General features: G+C 37.4%; 1 protein-coding gene across 11 annotated transcripts in view; it reads left to right on the top strand.

The window, feature by feature from the left end:
* Window positions 1-25,211, top strand: part of CDC14A (cell division cycle 14A) — a 172,226-nt gene that overhangs the window by 58,035 nt on the left and 88,980 nt on the right. For all 11 annotated transcript variants that reach the window (XM_028489075.2, XM_028489072.2, XM_028489073.2 and 8 more), the window contains 3 exons: window positions 2,917-2,996; window positions 20,365-20,431; window positions 23,425-23,487. In XM_028489075.2, coding sequence (XP_028344876.1) covers window positions 2,917-2,996; window positions 20,365-20,431; window positions 23,425-23,487 — 210 coding nt within the window. The remainder of the gene's footprint in view (window positions 1-2,916; window positions 2,997-20,364; window positions 20,432-23,424; window positions 23,488-25,211) is intronic.

Here is a 25,211-nt window from a genome sequence, read left to right as displayed (position 1 = left end):
GATTCTTAACCATTGTGCCACCAGGGACGCCCTGAAGTCACCTAATTTTAAAAGTCAAGTGTAATGGCATTTAGAAATTGGAAGAGTAGGAATCTTTTTGTTGTTGTTCCAGATTCTGCTTCCATTACCTGCATCTATATTTTTAAGCAGATATGATGTATGGAATTACTGTGGGCTTTGGAGTCAGATCTGTGTTCGAATTCTAACTGCATCACAGAGCAGCAGTGCGAGTTTTGGAAGTTCCTTACCTTTCTGAGCTTTAGGTTCCTCAACAGCAAAGGCTTAATGTTGTTTTATTTCCAACCTCTGATCAGGCCTAGTCTGTCTCTCTGTCTTTTTAATAGGAAACATATCTAAGAAGACCTGGCATAAGAATCCATGACATTTTTTCTCCTGGAGAAATGGAATTTGGTATTTTAATGACCCCAATGTGCATGCATTCAGTAATACACTCCTTTTTTAGAACATTTCACCACCCTCCCAAGTACCTATCATCAGGTTGTAAAAGGACGTTGTATTTACCTGTCCCTGGAATCTTCCTGGAATTTAGATGGCCCCTTTTGGGTTTCACTTTGCACTTATTAATAATTTAGCATTGGGATAAAAATAAAAACAAAGACTCTCATCTTACAGTGTGAGAACATGGGTCATGTGTGCTAAGTCATGCAGGTAAGATGAGTAGCAAAACTCAGTGGGGTATCCGGTCTAAAGAGGTCTTTCATGTGGGCTGTTGTGTCCCTCCTGTAGAATGATTGCCTTAGAATTAAAGAGAATTAATGTAATTGCTCCCGAAGAGGGAAATGTATTTTTGCTTTCCAAAGATGGTTGTATAAGCTTTAATTATCTAATCCAAACACAGGAGCTTTCTACAAGCAGCTTTCCCTTTTAGCAGGCATAGTCAGCTTGCAAATACTGCTGCATCTTTAGGTTTGAAAAATCACTGCATCATAACCAACTCTGTTGAGTCTATTATATAACCTACTCGTTAGGGAACAACAAAGTCCTGTTTTAATATTGGTTACTGAAAATGGTCTTTAAAGGTAGGGTTGGTTTACCTGAATTTTTGTAATTATTTGAGCTGCAGCTTGAGATGTTGTTCTCCGTTGGTGGAATCTGTGTCTCATGTCTCGGTCATTCTTTTACTGTGGTTTCATTTTCTGTGCTGTTTTTGTTTCATATTCAATTTGCTTTGTTTGGTGTGTGCTTTATCAGACCTTCTTGTTTACTTGTCACAGGAATATGGAGCTTTCTTAATAAAGTTAGAAGTATCTTTTTATGTATTTATTTTAGCTTTCTTTCTTTAGAGAATTGAAGTGTTTTCTAGTCCTGAAATTATTAATAATTAAGTACCTGTAATATATTGCTAGTGGAACAGTGTAAAGCTCAAAGAAACTTTGTAAGTAGAGAAGAAAACCCCACTTTTTAAGAACTGGGACTCTGTCATTCTTGTTGAAATGCATAGGGTTTCTTTTTTTCTTTTTGATATCTGTATATCCATAGCAATAACTGATATTTATGGAAAACCATTTTAGTCTACAGTGCCTAGTCAACCATTTCAAAAATTATTTCTCTCTTGTCTTTACAAGCTTATAAATATATATATGCATATATACATATATATTATTATATGTATTTATTTATATAAATATATAAAATTATATGTAATATTACTATATGTACTAATGCATAGGGTTTTGATGTTGGAACATATTAAGGAAATAATGTCATTCATTCTAGGTAGAGAGGATTTTAGGGATGAAAGTTGATTCAAACTATGGAGGAAAATGATCAGTGCTCCTGTCTGAGAATTAAAATATTAAATTGCTCTTAGAATAAAACCAACCTCTCCTCATGGTTTGCAGTGCTCTTCACAATCTGAACACTACCTGGCTTTCCCTTCCCCCCCTGCTCTAGCCATACTCATCTCGTCTGTCCGACTCACCAAGCTCTTCCCCCCTCAAGGACCCTGGCCCTTGTTGTTCCTCCTTTCCCTTAGCTGTTCCCATGGCTCTCCTCCTGAATGTCTCCAAGAGACCCCTCCCTGACCACATCAAGGTATTAAGTAAGTCTACTCTCTTTCCAATACTCTGCTTATTTCCTTTTCAGCACTTATCTCAGACTGTATTTATTTTTGTTAATTATTTTGTTTTGCCCCACAAATGTAAATTCTGTTAAGAGAGGTGCCAGTACCTGATAAAATGCCTAGCACCTAGTATATGGTCAATAAGTTGATTAAATGGAAGTTGTTTACTGGTTTTAAGAGCTCTTTTTTGTTTGTTTCTTTATTTAAGATTAGTTTATCATGCTGGACTGGAGGGATTTAAGTATCCTTGACATCAAGAGCCAAGCCAATATGTTTTCCAGTGCTCTTACCTGCATTCATTTCCCCCCATTTCATTGTGATTTTATTGATTGTTTAGAGAGCAATGTGCTTTCCTCAGAGGAGACAGAGAACTCTGTAGATCTCCCCAGGGTATTGTGCCCTGAGATGTCTTTCAGAATTCACCAGGAACTAAATTACCTCGCAGCAGATCTTCTACGAAGGACAGGGAAGTCTGTATTGGTCTTTGGTGAACACACAGTTCAATAATGGAGGTACAATTATTCTGCTCCCAAAAGGGAAAACCTTGCCATTATATCTGTTCAATGTGCCTTGTAAACAGCCCTGGATGGCCCCTTTATGGATTTGCCCCGTGTCTTTAAGCTCTTACTCATCCTTAAGCCAGAGGCTGTTGTTCTGCTTCAAGCTGAAAAGGAAATTTTGGCAGCTTGCTTGCTGTCTAAAGATCAACATTATCACCATGACAGTTGTCACTTTCAAAGTGGAAGAAGGGAAATGCAAATTTGGTGAGTAATTAAGTTGGTTTTGTGTCATTCTTTGGTGGTGTTCTAAATGTTGCTATTTATTTGTCTTAGGTAATCTATTTAAAGAAGACACCAGAAGAAGCCTACAGAGCACTCCTATCTGGCTCAAATCCCCCCTATCTTCCATTCAGGTATAACTGCTTGTGAGACTTGAGCTATGGCGACTTTGCTAGACATCTCGCTACTTTAGAATTGGAGAATTGTGTTTTTTAATTGTATGAAGAGTGTGACCATGATATTACATGGAATGAAATGAGACAGTAGTTTTTATTATTTTGTTTTTGTAGAGACCCCCCCTCCCCCATCTAGTAAGAATAAAATAGCTTTCCCTTTTTTAGGAATTAATTTTTTTCCTTGAATTCTTTCTATACCTTGACAGTTTAAGCACAAACAGTGCCTGATTTGTGACCTAATAACCATGTCAAGATTTGTTAGATTTCAATAATCTACATCACTGATTCATCCATTCATTCTTTCATTTAGTGAGCGTTGATTGAGCTCTGACCAAATGTCAGGGGCTGGGAATATAGAATAAGAGCCTCAAAGCACCTTCCCAGAAGTACATATTTAATGGGGACCCTAGTCACCTGTTTAGCAGACAAATCTAGCTTCCATCCTGAGGAAGGCTGTCTCTCATTACAGTGCTGGAAAAGAATATTTTGTAAGTGTCACCTGAAGAAGATATTTTAAAAATTTCACGTAAACTTGAGCTTATTTAAAGAGTAGAAGGAAATGTACTACTTCTACTTCAGAAGAACTTCCACAACAGTCATCTCTGATAGAATTGTGAATGATTCTAATATTTTTGCCTTTTTGTTTGTGTGTCCAAATCTACAAGCACATGGATTGCTTATTATTGTTACTAATATCAAAATTACCAACAATAATGAAAGAAAGGAACAGGAAAGATTGAGGAGGCCTCTTTTGTCTTCATTACTCTCCTGTAAACTCACAGAGGGCAGGTCCCAGTGCCTGAGACTTAAAAGTGCTTTTTGTAAATATTTATTTTAATGAATAAATTAAGACTAAATCCCCTAAGATCCAGAGGATTCCCACGTCTGTTTCTCAGACCACAAGAGGGAGAGTTATTAGGCACAGGGTGGGTGTCAGGTGAGGAGGAGGAATAGGGACAACAGCAGCTAGTATGCTTGATCTTCTCAGTGAAAGCAAGGGGTAAAGTACTGGAATTGGGACAGTGAGAGGAAAATATCCTCAAGCAACCTAGAGGATGAGCTAATTAGCCATTGAAGGACAGATAAAAGGTTACAGATTATGTAGAAGAGAGTTTTAATGGTGAGGACAAAGCTTTTTTTCTCTCACTTCTAATGGCTTCTATAATTTGAAAGCTCTTTGTACAATTCTATTTTTTAGAAAAGGGTAATTGTTTTAGTTAATTTGGGCTGTTGTAACAAAGTACCATAGACTGGGTGGGTTGTAAACAACAGAAATTTGTTTCTCACAGTTCTGCAGGCTGATCAGGTGCCAGCATGGTCAAGTTGTGGTGAGAGCTCTCTTCAGGGCTGTAGACTGCTTACTTCTTGCTGTGTCCTCACATAGTGGAAAGAGGGCAGAAAAACTCTCTGGGGTACCTCTTATAAGGGCACTAATCCCATTCATGAGGGATCTACCCTCATGACCTAACTACTTCCCAGGGTCCCACCTCCTAATACCATCCCATTGGGGATTAGGCTTTCAACATATGACTTTTGGGGGGACACAAACTTTCGGTTCATTGCAGTAATAATGATAATAATATTAATCACTTCCTAAATTCTAAGCAAAGTGGTTAGAGTGCATGATTTGGAGGCAGAGACACTGCCTGGGTTCGAAGGTTCATTCTGCTCTTTTCTATATGTAATAAGTAAGTATATGTAACTTGGGCAAATTACTTATCCTCTCGGAGCTTCAGCTTCCTTTTCTGTACAATGGCTTCAGAGCTATCCTGAGGATTAAATGAGGTAATGCATATATCACCATGCCTGGTGCAGTACCTGGTTTTTGTTTTTCTTGTTGTTGTTGTACTATTACTATTATTAATAAGAAATAAGGATTATCCACAAGGATATAAATATGAATAGGAAGTATTTCTAATGATCACACATTCTAGTAGGGGCAGGTAGCTCTATAGGCACGTAATTAATTGTTAAAAAGTTGGGTTTTATAAAAATAGAAGAAAAGATTCTGACAGAAATACGAGAAAGTATCAGACTCATTTAAACTAAACTTTTAAAGGGTTTCGCAGGTAGAGGAGGAAAAGTTAGGCATCTGAGTACCCTACTGGAAAGCCCTGGAAGGGACTGTGTCTGAGGCAACTTCCAACATCCTCTGTGGTAGGAGCCATAGGATCCATGGTGAGAGAGGGGCCAGCAACTGTGAAGGGATCATAGGTGTACTTTTCCTTGAGACAGTGAGGCCTCATTAAATTTGTTTTTTAAATCAGAAAAATGTTTACAATTTTTTGTTGTTATTTTGAAAACAACACATGTACCTGGGAATTGTAATGCTGTAACATTTGTAAAATTGTAATTCCAGTCAATAGGCCCAGTGGACATTGTGGCTATTCAGACATTTTAAGTGGAAAATATATATTAATTTTTATGCTTGTGATAGTATCCACTCAGAAGTCATGGGAGATGTATTTGTTTCTCAAGCCAGATGAGCCTTGCTAACCTTAATTGTGAATTTAGATGAAGATACTGGAGAAGAAGGAGTATTTGTTTCTCAAGCCAGATGAGCCTTGCTAACCTTAATTGTGAATTTAGATGAAGATACTGGAGAAGGAGAAGGAAAGAATGAATTCTTCCTTTAAGCATAATTATATTTTAGCTTATATGTGATAGGTAATTAATTTGTTTCCTGAGAACTAGAATCTTTGAATAATTGATAAGATTGGAATGGAAGAAAAGATAGTAAAAAAATTATTACTACTTAACATAGAATTAAATCATAATTGTTATAATTGTAGCTTATTTTTCCAAACTGTTTTTATTTAAATATTTGAAAATATAAATACATTAACGTGGTTCAAATATTTTAAAATATATATAGTTTATAGTGAAAACTCTCTCTCCCACCCTTGATTCTTATCTGTCCAGTCCTTTCCAAATAACTTCTGGTATTAGTTTATTCTATATCCTTCTAGAGTTTCTTTATGCATATATAAGCAAATAAAGATGTACAGTCTTATTTTCCCCATTTTATCACAAAATGTAACATACTGTATGTACTATTCTGCATCTTGATTTTTTTTCTCTTAACTCATCTTGGATATATCTTTCCACATCAGTAAATAGAGAGCTTCCTTCCTCATTCTGTCTTACTGCTGTATAATGTACAAGAATGCATTTAATTGGTCTCTGACAGGTAGACATTTAGGTCATTTCCTATCTTTTTAACTGTAGCTTTTTAAGTCACGTGGTCTTAAATGTATTTTAGAAGAAAGAAACTGAGACAATACTCTGGAGAATATTGTAGTGTTGTTAGACATAGAAAGTTTTAGTTATTTGTTTACCTGAAAAAAAGAATGCTAAACACAGACATCAGGCATTTTTTCCCCTTAGTTTAGGCACCTATTTCCAACTAAAAGTTTGACCTTGTATATAACTAAGCTGTATTTCTCTGATAATGTGACACCAAGAGTTGGTGTACAACTTAATGTATTTACATTAAGTTGCATTTCTAAATCCAGACTCTTCATAAATAATACATTTGAAGCAGAAAATACCACACAGTGTGCATTTATAATTCAGTGGAAAATTTAGTTGATAGAATACTACTAGTTTTCTGGAATTTTACCACAGAAACAATTTTTTTCCTAATGCTGAGATAAGATGTGAGTTGATTTTAGTCTACTGCCCAGATCAACTAAAACTAATGCAGTATTATCAAGAATCATCTTCACACTAGTCCTAGTCAGTCATCATTGCCTTTACCTTCCTTTGATAATCTGGATTCTATCATCCACTAGGTTTTCCACCCCATTTATTGTTAAATTACATCTTTATCTTCATTGTCTAGATTTTTTTTATCCCACTTCTGCATTAATACTTTTAGTTATAAAACAGGAAGCCTCAAAGGAACTTCTATTTAAATGTGATTGTTTTATTGTCTAAAAATTAAGAAAAATGAGGACAGTTTTGAAGGCTTGTTGACGTGTGGTTGGTATCTTTTCATGCCCTCTTTACTGAAATGCCTATGTTACCATTTGTGCTATAGGGTTTTAGTCTTTCTAATAAAAGTTCTTTAAGGTTTTAATTTAAATAATGCTGTTCTTCAAGATATATTGATTTAACAAACATTTATTGGAGCAGTCTCTTCCGTAGCACCTTTGCTCATTTTTCTAGAGAGGGTTGGCATGTCCTGTGCCTATAATTTCCTATTACATTTTGTTCATGCCCCATTACATTTGCTACATACACCATTAAAACAAATGTCTTATATTGTAATTATTTGTTTGCATGGCTGACTCTCCACCAAATATGGTTGACTCTTCTCTCAAGGGCTGGGATTGGGCTCTTTCCTTATTTGTGTGCCAGGGAATATATAAGTTAATTAATTTATTGCTTTTTCTGTGCCAGTCACTATGTTAGACTTATGGATCTAAAGATTATTAGGACAACTAGGTACCTGCTCCAGGAGGAAGGAGATTTAACACTGGAACTGGAGATTGGAGGAGCTATTAGGGGTAGGCATCATGAATGCCTTTCACATTACGATGAAAATGGAGAATAACAATCCAGGTACTGGCTTTAGGTGCTGTAAGTTTTCATTTGTATGGCATAGGTTGTTTTTTATAATGGTAGGTTAGGTAGGATACTATATAATATGATGTTTGCAGTGTATTACTATAACCACAAGTACTGTCTAATTGAGTTTTTCTATTTGGATTTATCTTAAAAATTTTTAATTAATAGTTTTCTATTAACCTAGTTAAAAATTCACTAAAGATGAAGCAAATTTAAAAAAAAAGATTTGGATAGATTTACTGCTTATTCTTTTTTTTCTTTCAGTTTTATTGAGATATAGTTGATATACAACACTGTATAAATTTAAGGTGTACGGCTCAATGATTTGACATTCATATATTGTGAAATGATTACCACAATAAGTTTATTTAACACTTATCACCTCATATAGTTACAATTTTTTTTCTTATGATGAGAACCTTTAGGATCTACTCCCTTAGCAACATTCAAATACCCCATAGATCAGTGTTAACTATAGTCATCATGTTGCATATTACATCCCCAGTACTTATTTACCTTATAACTGGAGGTTTGTACCTTTTGACCACCTTCACTCAAATCCCCCCCCACCCCCATTTACTGCCTATTTTTTTTTAAAGATTTTTTTCCCATTTTATTCCATTTTCTTTTGTTTTTAATTCATTAATTTTATTTTTGGCTGCATTGGTTCTTCGATGCTGGGCGCGGGCTTTCTCTAGTTGCGGCGAGTGGGGGCTAGTCTTCATTGCAGTGAGCTGGCTTCTCATTGTGTGGCTTCTCTTGTTGTGGAGCACGGGCTCTAGGCGCACGGGCTTCAATAGTTGTGGCTCGCAGGCTCAGTAGTTGTGGCTCATGGACTCTAGAGCGCAGGCTCAGTAGTTGTGGTGCACAGGCTTAGTTGCTCCATGGCATGTGGGATCTTCCTGGACCAGGGATCGAATTCGTGTCCCCTGCATTGGCAGGTGGATTCTTAACCACTGTGCCACCAGGGAAGTCCCTACTGCCTATTCTTGATTACATGAAGTATAGTAGACTTTGGAGGCATTTGAATTTCTGGCTTGGTGTGACACTCAAGGAGTATTTGTTGTGATGTTACTGTCTGCAAGTCAGTTTTAGGGTGTTCCATTTAATGGTAAAGTAGTTCTGTTGAAAACTGTACTTTTCACTTGTACTAAGGATAGCCAATGTGTTTATCAACAGTGACTTTATCTCAAAACTAGGGAAAGAGGGTATTTTTCACCTATTTTAATTCTTTAAGTCCATCCTTCTTTACTGTAAGCTTGCTTGGCAGTTGGCCTTCAAGGGAACAAGGGGCTTTTCAGTTCTGGGGCCAGAGTCGGAGTTTGAATTGGCAAGCCCAGTATGAATCTTTTTAGGATCTCTTCCTGTCAGTCAGTGTACTACCAAATTGATAGTCCATACTGTTGACCAGTCATTCTACAAAGTCATATTAATTGCAGCCTGTCTAAAGTCCCACGGGACCACCAACGCTTATTGGAATTCTTAGATTATTTTCTTGGCAGTCAATGGCAGTGGTTTTTAAATCTGCATTTTTGGGTGTTCATAAAACAGTGTTTGTGAAAACTTTCTATATCTCACAGAACACTGAAAAGGTAACCCATCTAAATTGCACAACTCTGCTTTTAGATCTTTTTTGTGCTTTTAAATTCACCTTGCGCTTACTTCTTTTTTTATTGGTCCATATGTATTAGCTTGGTAACTTTTTTGGTATTAATGATTCATAAATCTGCTAAAACCCAATTTTTCTAGGACATATAAAATTAAATGGGGAATACAACTATACAGACAATAAGTAACATCTAGGGGCCCAGTTTCGAAGACAAATATAGAAAGCGTGACTTAAAAAATAATGACTAGGTGCAGAGGTGAGGTTGAGATAGGGTGCTGTGCTGATATCCAGTGGAATAAGGCTGGTTGAATGTTGGATGTCCTATCATCACCAGTTTTTAGTTTAGTGTGTGTTTTTTTTTTTTTGGTGTCTCTTCCTGGATAGGTCCAGGAACATATTTTTGTGTGGCTATTTTATTTTAGCTTGGAGAAGAGGCTTATAGGTCAGTGTTTCCCAAAGTTACATTAGTTCTCATACTTGGTTTTAAAAAGCTTGGGAAGGGGACTTGCCTGGTGGCGCAGTGGTTAAGAATCCACCTGCCAATGCAGGGGACACAGGTTCAATCCCTGGTCCGGGAAGATCCCGCATGCCGTGGAGCAACTAAGCCCCTGTGCCACAACTACTGAGCCGGTGCTCTAGAGCCCGCGAGCCACAGCTACTGAAGCCCGCGTGCCTAGAGCCCGTGCTCTGCAACAAGAGAAGCCACCGCAATGAGAAGCCCGCGCACCGCAACGAAGAGTAGCCCCCGCTCTCTGCAACTAGAGAAAGCCCACGCATGGCAACGAAGACCCTACGTAGCCAAAAAAAAGTCTGGGAAGCTTTAAAAAATATTGATGCCAGGTTCTACTCCCAGAAATTCTGATATAATTGGCTTGGGGTGAAGTCTGGGTGTTGGGATTTTTAAAAACTACCTACATGATTCCAATATGCTGCCAAGGTTGTGCACTACTGCTCTATAAGGTTTACCCTGGCAAAAAAAAAAAAAAATTCAACAGTCAAATAAGTTTAGAACTCTCCATCTTGGAGATTTTACAGAGCACATTCCCATTTTAAAGATTCTGAATGGTTCTGAGTAATAAAGTAACCTGTTTAACTCAGAATTTTCCCAAGTACTTCAGCCTGAAATCGCTCCCCCTCCCCCTCCCACTTTCCTGATCCACAGCTGTGTGGAACAGAATAGATCTCTTGGGATTAGAATAATAAGCTTCCATTTGGGGAAATGTTTTTGCGTGGTTTCCTGAGTTTTAGAAATAGATGGCTTATCAAATAATGATATTTTATCTAATATGAACAGGAATAACGAATTTTCTCTTAAAGCAGACTTGACGCCAGAAAACCTTCCTTAACAGAGAACCCACAAACCTCCCCCTAACAATCCTTTAATGACATTTGTCATTAAAATGAACCCATACTCTTTGTGTTCAGGGATGGGTTTGTTGTGTTTTGGGGATGACCCCTAGTGATATCCCGGTTGCTGAGCTAGTGTTAATGCGGCTGAGTCCTTTTTTTTTAAATTAAATTAAATTTTTTATTTTATTTTTCCCTATCCCACCCTGCTAGGTGGTCACAAAGCACCGAGCTGATCTCCCTGTGCCATGTGGCTGCTTCCCACTGGCCATCCACCCTACGTTTGGTAGTGTATATATGTCCATGCCACTCTGTCACTTCTGACGAAGTGAAAAAGTGGCTGAGTCTTAATGGGAAATCTCACCTGGGCATGCCAGAACTTGCAGGTCTCTTAACAAAGGCCCAGAGGGGTCAATTACTTAGAACTTGGCATTAGGCTGCCTTCTTTCTTCTAAAGCAAAGTAAACATGTGCTGGTAGATGTTAGATGCAATTATAAAATGCATCTGTTTACATAAAATGTTGAACCAGGTATTTGTTAGTTTAAATATGATACTGTGATTTTTATTACAGTTTATTTAGCATTAACTTTGTACTTCAAAGGGAAAGTTCTCTTTACCATGTTTTTTCCCTGAGTATCAAAAATGTAGAAACAAAATTTATTTTATGCTCTCTTAAGACTTTCATTCTCAACTTTTCTTTATGATGGCTAACTCTCTGCTTCTCAGTGTTGATCTTTGGGGTCATTTCTACCTCCATGGATCTTTAATAAACCTTTACTTTTGATGCTTGATATGATGGGAAAGAATCTGCATTAGTTTTGATTAGTGAGGATGGGCCAGTTTCCTGAGTCTTGAAAATAGAACAAAATAGATTATCCAGTCCAAACTGTGGAATCTATTTTCAACAGCTGGGGCATATTGAATAACTGGGACTACTATGAGAAGCAGACTCTTTATCCGGTTTTCTTGTTAAAGTGTTAAATAAGCACCACTATTCAGGATCTGAGGACAGAAACAACTGTCAAGGTTTCTAGGACCCAATAATACGCAGAAGGAAGTGAGTTATATCTATTCTTTTTTTTTTTTTTTTTGGAACATGAGTGCTTCAGTGGTTTGAGTTGTGAAAATTGGCTCAGATTACTTTTTTTGTTTTTCCTGTTTTTATGGTTTCAGACCAGTGTACCAAACTTTCTGTAGAAGGGTAAGTGCCAAATTTTTGTACTCTTTATAGTACTTTTCCGATAGCAGCCTTAGTTGATAAAGGTGGTTTGGAATAAGTTTGCAATCATTTATGTTAATGAACATAGTTATCTTGCTGAATGCCTCATATATGAAGCTCTTATTTTCAATATTGGAGTCAAAGATAATTTACTATTATTTTTATCTTTAAAACAAAATTACTGTGGTTAAATGGGGGATAGTCAGGTGTTGATAAAAGGCCCAGAGCACAGCCCTTGGCCTGTTTTTCTGGTATCTTTTATTGCTAGTTCTAGACAGATTCTATTCTGCTGATTTATATGACCTTTTAAGCCATGACTTAGAAATGAATTTTCACAAATCTCTGTTTCTTTAGATGAGCAAAATGATTAGTGTATAGCTTTATGTTAAATCTGAAAAGCAGGAGATTCTGTGCCCTATTTTTTTGTTAGGTACTGGTCATGCTCAAGTTTTGGCTCTGCCCCATGAAGGCATTTGATTTTTCTTCTTTTGTAAGTGGGAAATAGCTTTGTTTTCCCCATTAATTCTTATCAAATACATTTTTATCTTATAGGTCTAGATAATATAAACCATTGGCTTGCTCTTTTCCCTGGAGCTGGTGCATATATGTCATAGATGTGTTCAGAGACTGGCAACCAGGTGTACTTTGGACAATTGTGTAAAGTATTTTTGGACATTGTCTAATTCCCAAGTATCCATACAAATTAGGGCTGAATTGTCGAGTACAGTAGCTATTACCTACATGTGCTATTCAGCACTTGCAATTTGTTTAGTCCAAACTGAAATAGACTACAAACCTATAAAATACACATTAGATTTCAAAGATTTAGTATAAGAAAAGTAAAATATCTTATTTATAATTATGTTGATTACATGCTGAAATATTTCAGATATATTGGATTAAACAAAATATATTATTAAAATTAATATTATTTCTTTTTATTTTAATATGGTTATGAAAAAAATTAAAATTACACATGTGGCTCTCTTTTGTGGCTTCCATTATATTTCCGTTGGAAAGCAGTGATCTAGATTACATTTTTGTGATTGTACACAGTTTATGATTACAGATTTTTTATATAATTTTTGCTTTGAAATGTCAATAGTTCCCAGCCACTTAGAGTTGTTCTGGCATATGTTGAATGGTCTCCTTGTAATGGTTATTCATTCATTCATTCATTCAGCAGCTACAAGAGAGTAATGTGCCCAACACTGTACTAGATTCTGGGCATACAACATAAAGGACACATTCCCTGTCCTTAGGAAGCTCTTGATCTTGTGCTGGTTGTGTAGATGGGATTCAGTTCAGTGATTGGAAGGGTGCTCAGATGACCTTTGAGATCCTTTCTAACCCATTGCTCTGCAGATATTTGCCTACCTCGTAACTACTTGCTATCTGGAGAATTTACAGAGAATCATAGAATCAAGATGTGTAAATCATAGTCATTTCTGTTATTTCTTAGTCCATTTACTATAGCTCTTTTTTATTCTTTAATGTAGTCTCCACATTGTAAACACTGTGACTCTGTTTTTCATTTATTCTTCATTTCAAACAACTTCATTACCAGAAATGCTTTCTTATTGTTTTGTGTAAATATGTTCTTTCATCTCTGGTTTCATCTGCTCATTATTAACATCTACAGGGTCGCTTCATTCTGAGTGGTTTCTTAGATTCGTAGGTTGCAAACAGTCGTGTGTTGGTAAACCGGCTCTGTAATTAAAGAGCATTTGCTGTTTTCTGTGGTGTAAATTTTCCCTCCAATGCTGATTTGGGCTCTCAAAATTTTTGAATATCTAACAGTTGACTCTTGAGAGCCTGTAGAAAGACAGCTTTAGGACAATAGGGAATCAAACCCTTTCTCTTTGTATCTCTTTGTGGATGGTGATTCTAGTTTTCTTAAATTTAATTTTTCTTCTACTGCTTCTCTGCAAAATAAATGTAAAAATAAAAATAAATAAAAAATCCCAATTGCTTCACCTATTAAAATATTCATAATTCAGTCTTTCATTCAGCAAATATTTATTGACTGCCAGTGATTTTTATAACCACTTCATAATAGTTTTATGGTTCAGTTGACTATTATGCCGGAAATCACATTTAGAAAGATAGAATTGCCGGGATGGATAGAATTTGGATGGTCAAGCATGAGATTGAGCTAAATTTGTATTTGGATGTCTCTAGATAGCTGTTGGTTGTAACATTAATCTTCTGTATTGGGGGTTAGAGACACATGATGTATTCTTCAGCAGAGATGAATGATTAGAAATCCTGGGTGTTTGGGGTATTACCTTATCTCCTGAATGAAGAGCAGCCTTGTGTTTACCTGTTTAAGAGAGTAATGCAATATATGGTAAAACTGTCATGGTAGATAAATGTTAGAGCTGTTGTTTTCCCAGGCAGCACAGGATGTGCAAGCGTTTTCCCTCAATTGATGTCTATGGGATTTCAGTGGTCCTTTATGAGGGAGGTGGAAAAATACATGTCCTCTTATTCAACTCAGTAACTATTTGGCTCAATAAATGTAAATGAATGCATGGATGAATGAGTAAAAAAGCAAACCAGGAGTTAAATAAACAATTCGGAACCAAAACCGCAATAAAAACTGTGGGAGTATAAAACTTTGTAGCACATTGGTATAGTGATTTAAATCCTGAAAGCTCTGTGTAGCCTCTCTAAAGTGTCTGGGTTAAAATAAAAGTGTGTTTAATGCCACTTCACAAAGGAAGAGAAAACGACTTTGAATGTCACTGCTTTTTAGCTTTATTCAGTTAATACTCTTTGGCAAAGAGAACAGAAAGAAATGATCTTAAATGGACAGAAGGGATTTGGGGTTAATGCAAAGAAAGCTCTTCTTGCTAGTGAGGAGGGAGGTGTCAGGCTCTTCAGTTAACAAAAGTGGCTGTAGGATATCATCGAACATTTTCTTGGGATGATCTCCCAGGCTCCTTTACTTAATTTACACATTTATTGACAAACATTTATTGCCTATCTATTTCATGCCAGGCACTGTATTAGGTACTAAAGAGACAATGGTGAGTAGACAAACATATAGATCCTGACTTCTTATGAACTATTGTAGAGAGTCAGGGGATCAAATAAGCACATCATGGTATAATGTCAAACTGTAGTTAAGTCCAGTGGAAAAAAAATGGGGACCTGATCTAGCCGGAGTGGGGTTGGAGGATTTTCCCTGAGACAAGTCATCTTTGAGCTGGGATTGGAAGGGCGAGTAGGGTGACCTAGGCAAGGCGACTGGAGAACACGTGGCCAGAGGAGCAAAGGTTCAGAGCGCCCCTCTGAGGAGCTCAGGGAAGGGGGTTGTGACGGGCACAGAGAGTGAGGGGAGCATGACATGAGGAGGAGACTGGAGAGGAAGGCAGGGCCAGATACCCCAGGCCTTGCACCCATTTTAGGATTTGAACCTTCCCTCGAGAGAGTAGTGGGAATCCGAGAAGGGCTACAGCAGAAGAGCGACTGGATCAGACTTGCCTTTTAAAGAAATCACTCCGGCTGCAGTGACGAGAACTGATTAGAGAGGCGAGGAGCGGATGTGGGGAGGCTCTTGTAATGTGTGCAGAGGTGCTACATGAGAGGCAGCAGAACTGAGAAGTAAAGGCATTCACAAGATGTTCAGGAGGGAGACAGAGCGGGGCACAGTGCAGTAGGGTACGGGAAATGAGGACTTCTGGGCTGTAGCTTGAGTGATTGCGGAAGCTGTGTCTTTTACCAAGTCACAGAGGGTTGGAGGATCAGATTATTGTTGTTGTTTTGAGGTAGGGACAGATTCAAGAGATTCTTCTTACACAGTGAGTTTGAGATGCCTTAAGACACCCAAATGTAAATGTCATGTATGTGGTTGGCTGTCCTGCCTTGGAGTTTTAAGGACTTTGTGCTAGGGAGATAAATTTGAGGGTTATTGGCAGATAGATGGTAACTTACATAGATGAGATTGTGTAGGGCAGGGATTTTCAACATGTGGTCCCTCCTACCAGCAGCACTGATACCACCCGGAAACTTGTTAGAAATGCAGATTCTCAGGCCCCGTTCCATACCTACTGAATCAGAAACTCGGGTGGGGCCCAGCATTCTGTGTTTTAAGAAGCCATCTTGGTGATGCTGATGCTGATGAACGCTAAAGTTTGAGAGCACCTGGTCTCGGAAGAGAGCATGGAGTGCGGAGAATTTGAGTCTGGAATTGAATCTTGAAGAGACTGGGAGGTGAAGGACGACTTTGCAAAGGAGATTGGGAAGGACTAGTGTTTAGAGAGGTCGAAGCAAAATCCAGGAACAGTGAAGAGAATATTCAGAGGGAATTACTTGTTCTTGACAGAGTAAATAAAATGATGCTTGCAGAATGTTCCCTGAACTTAGAATAAGCAAATCCCGAGACAGAAAGTAGATTAGTGATTGCCAGGGTTGGAGTGGGGACGGGGAATGAATGAGGAGTTATTGCAAATAGGTATAGAGTTTCTTTCTGGTGGTAAAATGGTTTCGAATTAGTGGTGTGCATTGTGACTATACTAAAAATCACAGCATTATGAATACACTAAAAATCACTGAATTGTACACTTTAGAAAGGCTAAAATGGTGAATTTTATCTCAATTAAAAAAGAAGTCCCCTGGGCTTAGCCATATGGAGATCATTGGTGACCTTAGTGAGAAATGTTCATGGCATGGATGAGGGTGGAAGCAGAACAGAGGAGGTTAAGATGTGAGAGAAGAGAAAGTGGGGGCAGGAAGATGAATAATTTTTCAGAGAAGCCTTGCTTTAAAGAGGAGGCCAAAGAGAGGGTGGTGGCTGAAGTCAAGAAAATTTTGGATATTTTTTTTCTTTTAAAGATGGTAGGGCCTTGAAAATGTTTAACTGCTATTGGGAAGAATCCAAGAGAGAGATACGGAGAGGAAAGAAATCATCCACTGTGTTGAATAATGATGCAGTTTCAGAGTAGGAAAGGACTTTTGAGTTTAATAGAGCCTGGTGTTTTCCTAATCTTCACCTCCATTTCCTATAACAATGTAGGTAAAAAATATTTCTTGCAAGCCATCTGCCAGTTCAAACTTGAACGTCGTGTGGGGCAGGGTATCTTGCTGCCTTCCAGGACCAACCATTTTATTTTTAGATGGTCCTAACTACGTTGGGTAAGGTTGAGGAAACTCAACAGGCAAGATTTATTTATAAAATAGGAGATAATATTGCTTTTATAGAGTAAAATTTTTCAGCTTCTTAAAGTACTTTCAAACTTATTATAGTCATTTCCTTCATTCTCATTTCCAGAAGAACACAGTGCTGCCACTTCTGGAGCCTTTTGCGAATTATCTGGTATTAATTGGGTTGATGCTCTGATTTTTCCCTTTTCACCTTAGTATTCAGTTTTCTTGGTCTTCTAATTTATTATCACTCATGTATCTGACTTCCAGCTTTCAGAATTTTATTGCTGTTGTCTGTTCTCATCCTCCCTGACCTTGTTGGATTCCATTTAAAAAAGCCTTTTAAAATTCTCTTTTTAGTGGGGTTTTTGTAGATACATGGATTTACTCTGCCACCTTTATCTTTCTTTCTTTTTTTCCCCCAGAGAATATGTAACATGTTTTTGTGTCCCTTCACTTTTATGGTTACTTTCCTTTGACTATGTATGAGCCAGGTGCCACTAATAAGCCATTTCTCTCTTGCCTAGTTACGGGGGCAGGTTTTGGGAACCTGTTGCCTTCATGAGGATTAAATGTGTTAATGCATCTAAATTACCCAGCATAGTAAGTGTTGGAAAAAGGTATGTCATCAACTTTCCCCAGTCCTGAGGATGTGACTTAATTTTATCGCATCCCTTATTATATTTCAATTTGTAAATGTCAGCCTGTCTTTCTAGCCTGCTGTGACTGCTTTGTATCCTAATTTTGTCAGATGGCCTGTTAATGCTCCCTCGCTCTCAGGTCTGCACATTTGATCACCAAGTCACCAGAGCTCTCTTTTCAGTTGTTGGTAAAAACTGTGGCTGTGCTAGGACAAGAGATGTCATGATAATCTCACTATGCTTTGCAGACAGTACGAGAGACTGGATCTGGAGCTTTTCTGATAACTTACATTTGTGGATCGGTTTAGCTGCACCTAGGTGGGAAGATACACTTGAGGGAAGTAAGGAGCACCTTCAATTCTTATCATTTCTTTTACTCTTTTTAAATACAGAGAAGTTTTTTTCCTAAGTTTTTCTTTTCTCTACCAAAGCAGTAGTTTTTAAACTAGGGTCTATATAGAGAGAATTCAGATGACAAAAATATCTTTAAAAAATTTTTTAAAAATTATTTATTTATTTATTTTTGGCTGTGTTGGGTCTTCGTTTCTGTGGGAGGGCTTTCTCTAGTTGTGGCAAGCGGTGGCCACCCTTCATCGCGGTGCGCGGGCCTCTCACTATCGCGGCCTCTCTTGTTGCGGAGCACAGGCTCCAGACGCGCAGACTCAGTGGCCATGGCTCATGGGCCCAGTTGCTCCGCGGCATGTGGGATCTTCCCAGACCAGGGCTCGAACCCGTGTCTCCTGAATTGGCAGGCAGATTCTTAACCACTGCACCACCAAGGAAGCCCACAAAAATATCTTTATTTTCACTAACCATATAACTTATAAGATTGCATTCAATTATAAATGTTGGAAATAAACTATAGTAGTATTAGCAATATAAGTGACCTTTTTCACAATAGAAACTACAAACATTTTTATATCCCATTGCAGTTGTTGCATATATCTTAAGATATTTATGTTCATTCCTTCTTTAAAATTATAGTTGTTATCAGACCTGCTACTAGATCTTGTTATATATCAATATTAATAATAAAGTATGGTATTATAAATTTGTTTTGTTACATTCTGATGACTTTACATTTAATTGCATTAGTGTTCTGTTATTTCTATGTATTTTATTTTATGCATTTAAAAACGTTCTGAGAATAGGCATTCACAGGCTTCATCAGAATGCTGAAGGGGGTTCCTGCTGAAGGGGGGTCCATGACACACAAAAGATTCTGAACCCTTGTCCTAAAAAGGCAAGTTCCTACAAAGGAATGTGTGGTTATTTATATAAACTAGTATTTTGTCTTAGATCCCCAGCTACTCCTTTCTCTGGTTTAATCCCTTAAAATTTGCTTCTTAATATATGGCTTATGTCTTTACAAGATATTTGAAATGGGGTTATTTGTTTTTCACTGATCCATGAGTTCAGATGGCATTAAAAAAAGAACTCTTGAAATCAGGATTAAATATCTAGAATAACCCTTCCTTAACATAGGTTAACTTTGATGTTTCCGGACTTAAACATTTCTGTTAGGCTGCTTTGCTAACCTACTATTTTAAAATTAGGTTATCAGGATGCTGAAACTCAGTGATGTTGACATTGCATTTAAATTCGTGGCTTAGCAGCCATAGTTTCAAGTTACCTTAGATGGTTGTGATACAAGATTCAGTTTTATGTTAATTATGTGTTAAAGCCTTTAAGGGTCATTTTCTCCCCATGGAGCATCTTCTGTGGCCGCCCCCTTCCTCCCCACCTTGGACCAATTTTGTGTGGTACATTTGACTTTGTGATTGGCAGGTGCCTGACAGCTCTATTCCTTCAGGTCAGCAGTGGGGGCTGGGAAGAGCGACTGAGAGCCTTGAGGTCAAGTTTCTTGCCTTGGACACCTTGGAACATTGTTAGTGTTAAAGCTCCAGTGCCAGTTCTTGCTAACTGACCTGAACTTGATACTTCAGTTTTATGTTGCCTAAAGCAGGCCTGCTAAGTTGCTCTAAAAATTTAAATAAAGGATGAAGCACTCAGTTTTCGGTGCAGTAGGTCTCCACTCCTTTTGATAGAACACTTCATGGTGCATTAGAAGCTCTCCTGGATCCTGAGAGGAGATTGTTTGGAAGCATCTTCCTTGGCATTTTTTTGTGGGGGTGTGGGGGAATGAGGGTGGGGCGGGGGGCAAAATGGAGGTAGTGGCATTTAATCCATGAAAACAACTGCCAGGTTCTGTTGACCTGCATGCATTGTCCCCCTTAAATTTTTACGCTAGTATTTGCCATATTCCTGACAGATGGTTGTTTCTCTGTCTGAATACTTCTCATGATGATGCATGTTTTAGTTAATGAAATACTCACTGTTAATAATAATAAGAATAGTTATAATATTTATTGTTTCCTTTGTGCTAGGCACTATAGGAAGGACTTTATATTTTTTAAATGTAATCTGACAACAATCCTGTGAACAGTAGCTGCTATCAGTACCTTCATTTCACAGATGAGGAAACCAAGACTCATAGAGGTAAAATAACTTGCTCGAGGTCCCAGCCAATTCGTGGCAGAGTTGGAATTTGAAGGCAGCCTGATTCCAGAGCTCAGGTTCCTAAATCTGCTTTCTTATTAATTCAGCTAGTTGGATTAAAGCAATTTCAGAAGTTCTGGAGTTAAGCTAGTAGGATCTGATGTGTTACATAAGTTTACCATGTTGACAGCTGTGAATCCAAATAAGCATGTCTCCAACTGACTTTGGTATTTTATTATTTGAGCGTTCTAAATGCATGTTTTTAATGTTAAGTTTTTTTGTGTTCATAGGGATGCTTCCTTTGGAAATTGCACTTACAATCTCACCATCCTCGACTGTTTGCACGGAATCAGAAAGGTAATAACAATCTCCTTGCTGTGGTTGACACTGTAGTTTAACAATATGAAAAACGAATTATGTCTGTATCCTTGTTTGTTGTTGGAGAGAAGAGAGGGGAGGGAATAAGAAGGCAGCTTTCCACTTCTTAAACAATGATGGATCTGTAATACACAGACCACAGGGCAAATAGGGGCGGTGTTTCAGGGGATAACTCTTCTTATAGAAGCGGAAGGGGTCTCCCTTTCTCACTTAAACTATTTGTGTTTTCACTTCTATCTGCTGCCGTGCCTGTGACTTGCTTTGTCACCTCCTCAGCTTCATTATCAAGCTAGATCTTGGTGTGGGAGGGACAGGAAGTTATCTAAGTCTCCTCTGTTAATGTGGAGAACATTTCCACATTGTTTTTCTAACTGGATAGTATTACATGCCCATGAACATGAAGTAGTAAGCAGGTCAGATATTATTATCTCATTTTTACAGTTGAGGAAACAACCCCAGAGAGGTTAAGTCACTCTCAGGGCCACAGGAAGTTATTAGGAGAGTTCATTCTAACTCAGATTTCCATATCAGTCTGGAGTTCTTTCTCATATCCTATCCAGGTATGTCATAAATCAATGGTTGTCAAATGGTGGGGACTTGTGGAGAGATGCAAATTCTCAGACCTCATCCGAGACTGATTGAACCATAAATTCTGGGAGTGGTGCCCTGTTGTCTGTGTTTGTATAATCCCTCCATGTGATTTGATGCACTCTAAAGTTTAGAGTCATAATTATTTAGTTATTTATATATATTATGGAGAAGTTAATCTAAAAGATTTTTGAGAACTTTGGAACATGTTTTAGAAACATTGATTTACAAGCTGAGAAGTCATGCATGCTATACTGTGAGTTCTAATGAAGGTTCAAGGTACATCATTCCATCTAGAACATATAGTCATGACTTATGAGTCGGGAATGTACGTGTTTCAGAACCCATTGGCAAGGGTCATTGTGGACTCTAAATATAGTATCAGTAGTGAGTCTTGTTCTAGTTTCTTTTCTCTGATGTAATATAACATTGTCTTTGCTCTGTTTTAATTTGAGAAAATTGCTATGGTAAAATATGCTACTTGTTTTCTGTATATATATTTCTGACTTTGATATTTCATGTAGAAATGAATTTAGACTCTGTAAAACTTTAGTTTTCTTTTCGCTTAAAAACTATCAAGATAATCTAGCCTATCGTCTGCAAATAATATCACCAACACACACTTCCAGAAACACCAGTTAAGAACCCTTATGGATATATCACCCAGTATACAACCTAAAATTGTAGCATTTAAAAAAGCAATTTACTTATTGTTACATTATTATTATTTTGCCTATCCTGCCATCTGGTACAAGCTGTTTCTTTTATAAAACTTATGAAATTGAAAAAGAGTTCACGCTGGAATATCCTTGCCTGTTACTATGGTAACTGGTAACTTGATATAGACATTTATGACATCCTTCCTGTTACAAAGGAAAGGCATGACTTTGTTTTCATTAATAAGTTCTTCTGTAAATTTCTTGTTTCATCGAATGCTGGGGTTTATTTTACCCAAATGAAGATGAGATTTTAGAGGATCTGATAGATTGTTCAACATGTCTTTAAGCAACTGGGACACACTGTCCCTCTGTACATTCTTCTACAAAGCATCGTGTGCTGGGCTATTTTTGTGGCAACGAACACCATACCTCCTAAGAAGGTAGACAGACTATGGCCACATTTTCCCCTTTTTAAGAAGCATATCTTTCTGATTTTGATGTATTAGCATCATTATAAGCATCAGTTATATATGTATGAACCACACACAGAGGCATACACAAACACAAGCATACTAAAAAAAAGAGGAAGGAAAGTGGTACTTCAGGGCATTATATTCTCACCGTTTTCTCTGAAATGGTACATATGGATGAAGTAAGCGTCTTTGTTTAAAGGTGGAATAATTTAAATAGCTTGTTCTGCTTATCCTGTAGAGGTTGTCTAAATCAGTGTTGTCAGAATTTATAAGAATCACCTAGGAAGGCATTTTAAAAATGATGATCCCACCCCCAAAGAACCTGATTTCATAGTTCTGGGATGGGGCCTAATGGTCTGTATTTTAAATATAAATTACCTTAAGTGCCACTGGTCCATGTTCTACATTTTGGAAAACACTGGTCTCTAATGTATTTTCAAAGATAGATGTACTAAACTTGGCTTAACAGTTTCTTCTATTTTTAATGACTTGATCATGTAACTTTCAAAAGTAACTGTGGTTTTGTATTCTATTGTAATCTGTATAGCTTCATGACATACAAAAAAAAAGACTGTCCTCTTAAAAATATTTTATCTGAGTAAGCCAGATAGTTTTTAGTTCTAAGTCATTGGTTACAAAAAGGAGCATGAAATTTTTCTTCGTGTTGTTAAACAGATCAATTCTTCCTTCTAAATTGTAAGAGTAGTCAAGTACATTTTTACTCTGTCAGAAACTATCACCATAAAACAAATTCTCTCAATGTAGAGTTTTAGGAACAAATAAGGGCCTAAAATGCCCTTTTTACTAAGTATCTCACTAATGATAAAAGGAAAATAAAACCTAAGAATAATTGTTTTTTCTTCTAACTGAAAATTTAATCACTATTATATACTCTGTCATAGTTAGGTATAAATTAATTGCATAGTTCCCAATAGGTTTTAACTATACATTTGCTAGTATGTTCCATTTTATATACATAAGTAATTTTACATACACAACTAATGTATATTAGACCTTAAGAGACATATTTTGTGGGACATATTTTCATGTTTTTCTAAGTGTTTAGTCCCACTGGCAAGAAAATCTCAAAGCAAAATTAGATGTTAGATGATTGCTTGGTATGCATTACAAATAAAGGTTTCAAGCTTTCTCCTTCAGATCAGGCAGGATCATTTGTGAGCAGGAATTCTAGAAATGGCTAGAAGTCATTATCAATTTCACATGGAAAAACTAATTGAAATTCTTATTTTAGGGATTACAACATGGATTTTTTGACTTTGAGACCTTTGATGTGGATGAATATGAACATTATGAGGTTTGTACACTTTATCTTTTTGCAAGATATAATTTCACGTTGATTAAATTGTTCTTTTTTTCCTAGCACTCAGGTATTGCAAATTGATTGGCTGCTAAATAAAAGCATTCTGCAGTTTTCTATAGTTGTCAGTTTCATCCTTTCAGCTTTGGTTATTGCTTTTGAACCAGGATTTATCAAAATTTTCGTTGGGAAAATGCCATATCTCTCTATATTATTTCATCAAACCTTTATTGACAATTGCTTTGAACCTTCAGTTTGTAAGAAAATATAATTTAAAACTACATTTTGGTAGTAAAATTTTGTTACTTTTATTTTTTTTAATTTATGTTTTGGTTAAAACAAAACCGGATTTATGCCGTATAATATTTTTGACTGCATATATTTTATTTTGAAATACATCTAAATGTACTCAGTTCTAAGAGTTGGCTGCATTTTTTTCCCATGGTGCCATTACAAAGCTTTCAAATAGTATCTTGCCTGTTCAGTGAAGCAGTTTAGGCAAAGGCTGTCCAAGTTACATTGTGCTATAAGGAGCTGTTGAGGAAGAGCACTTCCGGGGTAGTAGAGGAGTCTAGAAGTAGTTAACGTTTCCTAAAGATGAGACATCTGTAGACTCTGAGTAGTCTGACCACTCCATGAAACTGAGCTCATCTGTCGTGGCTCTCCTGAGGAGTTATAACATTTATCACTCTCCTTAGCAAGACAAGGGTAGCCCTCACATTCTGGGCTCTAGTTCAGGATGTGTCTCTTTGGATATCCTGCTTACATGTTAAACTTAACACATCTGAGAAGAAATTAATCATCTTTCACCCAAACATGGGCTTCTGCTGTGTTCCTCTGTATTAATGGCATCACCATTCTACTGTTCACCCAGGCTTAAGACTAGAAACATTTCTTTTTTCTCGCTCCCCCTAATCTAATGAGTATTTGAGTTCCCGTTGCTAGGGACCCAGGGTGTATTTCATCTCTTTCTTCCTTTCTGTTCTCACTTCCTTCCCCTGGGTCAGGTCTTGTGTCGCCTCCGGTAGACTATTATAACTGCTCTTCAAGGAGCCCAGGCCCTTCTCTTCTTGGTCTTTCACACACTTGACTGAGTGGTCTTAAAACAGAGCTCTCGTCTTGTCTTGGCCCCAAACTGGCTGCCGCTCTCATTACCCGGCTCAAATGAGGATAAACTCCCCTGTCCTCGTATTGTTAGCTTTGGATGAGGTCCAGCTCACCTTGCTAGCCTGTCTCCTGTTTCTCCCCTGTATGCACTCTCTGTTCCAGCCGCACCAAGCTGCTTATTTACTGTTTCTTGAATGTCTCTGCACTCTGGCTGAGCTTTCTTTCTCCAGATACCTGTCTCCTTTAACATTTTCCTCCTTCACTTGTGTGTGTAAAATCCTCCACAGGTCAGCTCTCACTCTCTACAGAATTCTCTCCCCCTCAATTTCATGTGTCACAATTTGTGCTTTCCATTTTTCTTACATTATGGCTATTTGCACACAAACCTTATTTTCCTTATTAGATTGTAAATTCCTTGTGGGTGGGACATGACTAAATGGAAAATATGTATTGCGTTCTTGGATAGAAAGATTTAACATCATAAAACTGCCACTTCTCCCCAAATTAATACATGTAGTACAATTTATTAAAAATCTCCAAAGAATTTCTTCTTCTTTTTAAACTCCAAAAGCATCCTTATTGTGGCATTTCTAGTACTGTCAAAAGAAAAAAAA

Source organism: Physeter macrocephalus, chromosome 4, assembly GCF_002837175.3.
Source record: "Physeter macrocephalus isolate SW-GA chromosome 4, ASM283717v5, whole genome shotgun sequence".
NCBI classification, from domain to species: Eukaryota; Metazoa; Chordata; class Mammalia; order Artiodactyla; family Physeteridae; genus Physeter; species Physeter macrocephalus.
This window is presented reverse-complemented; position numbering and strand designations above follow the sequence as displayed.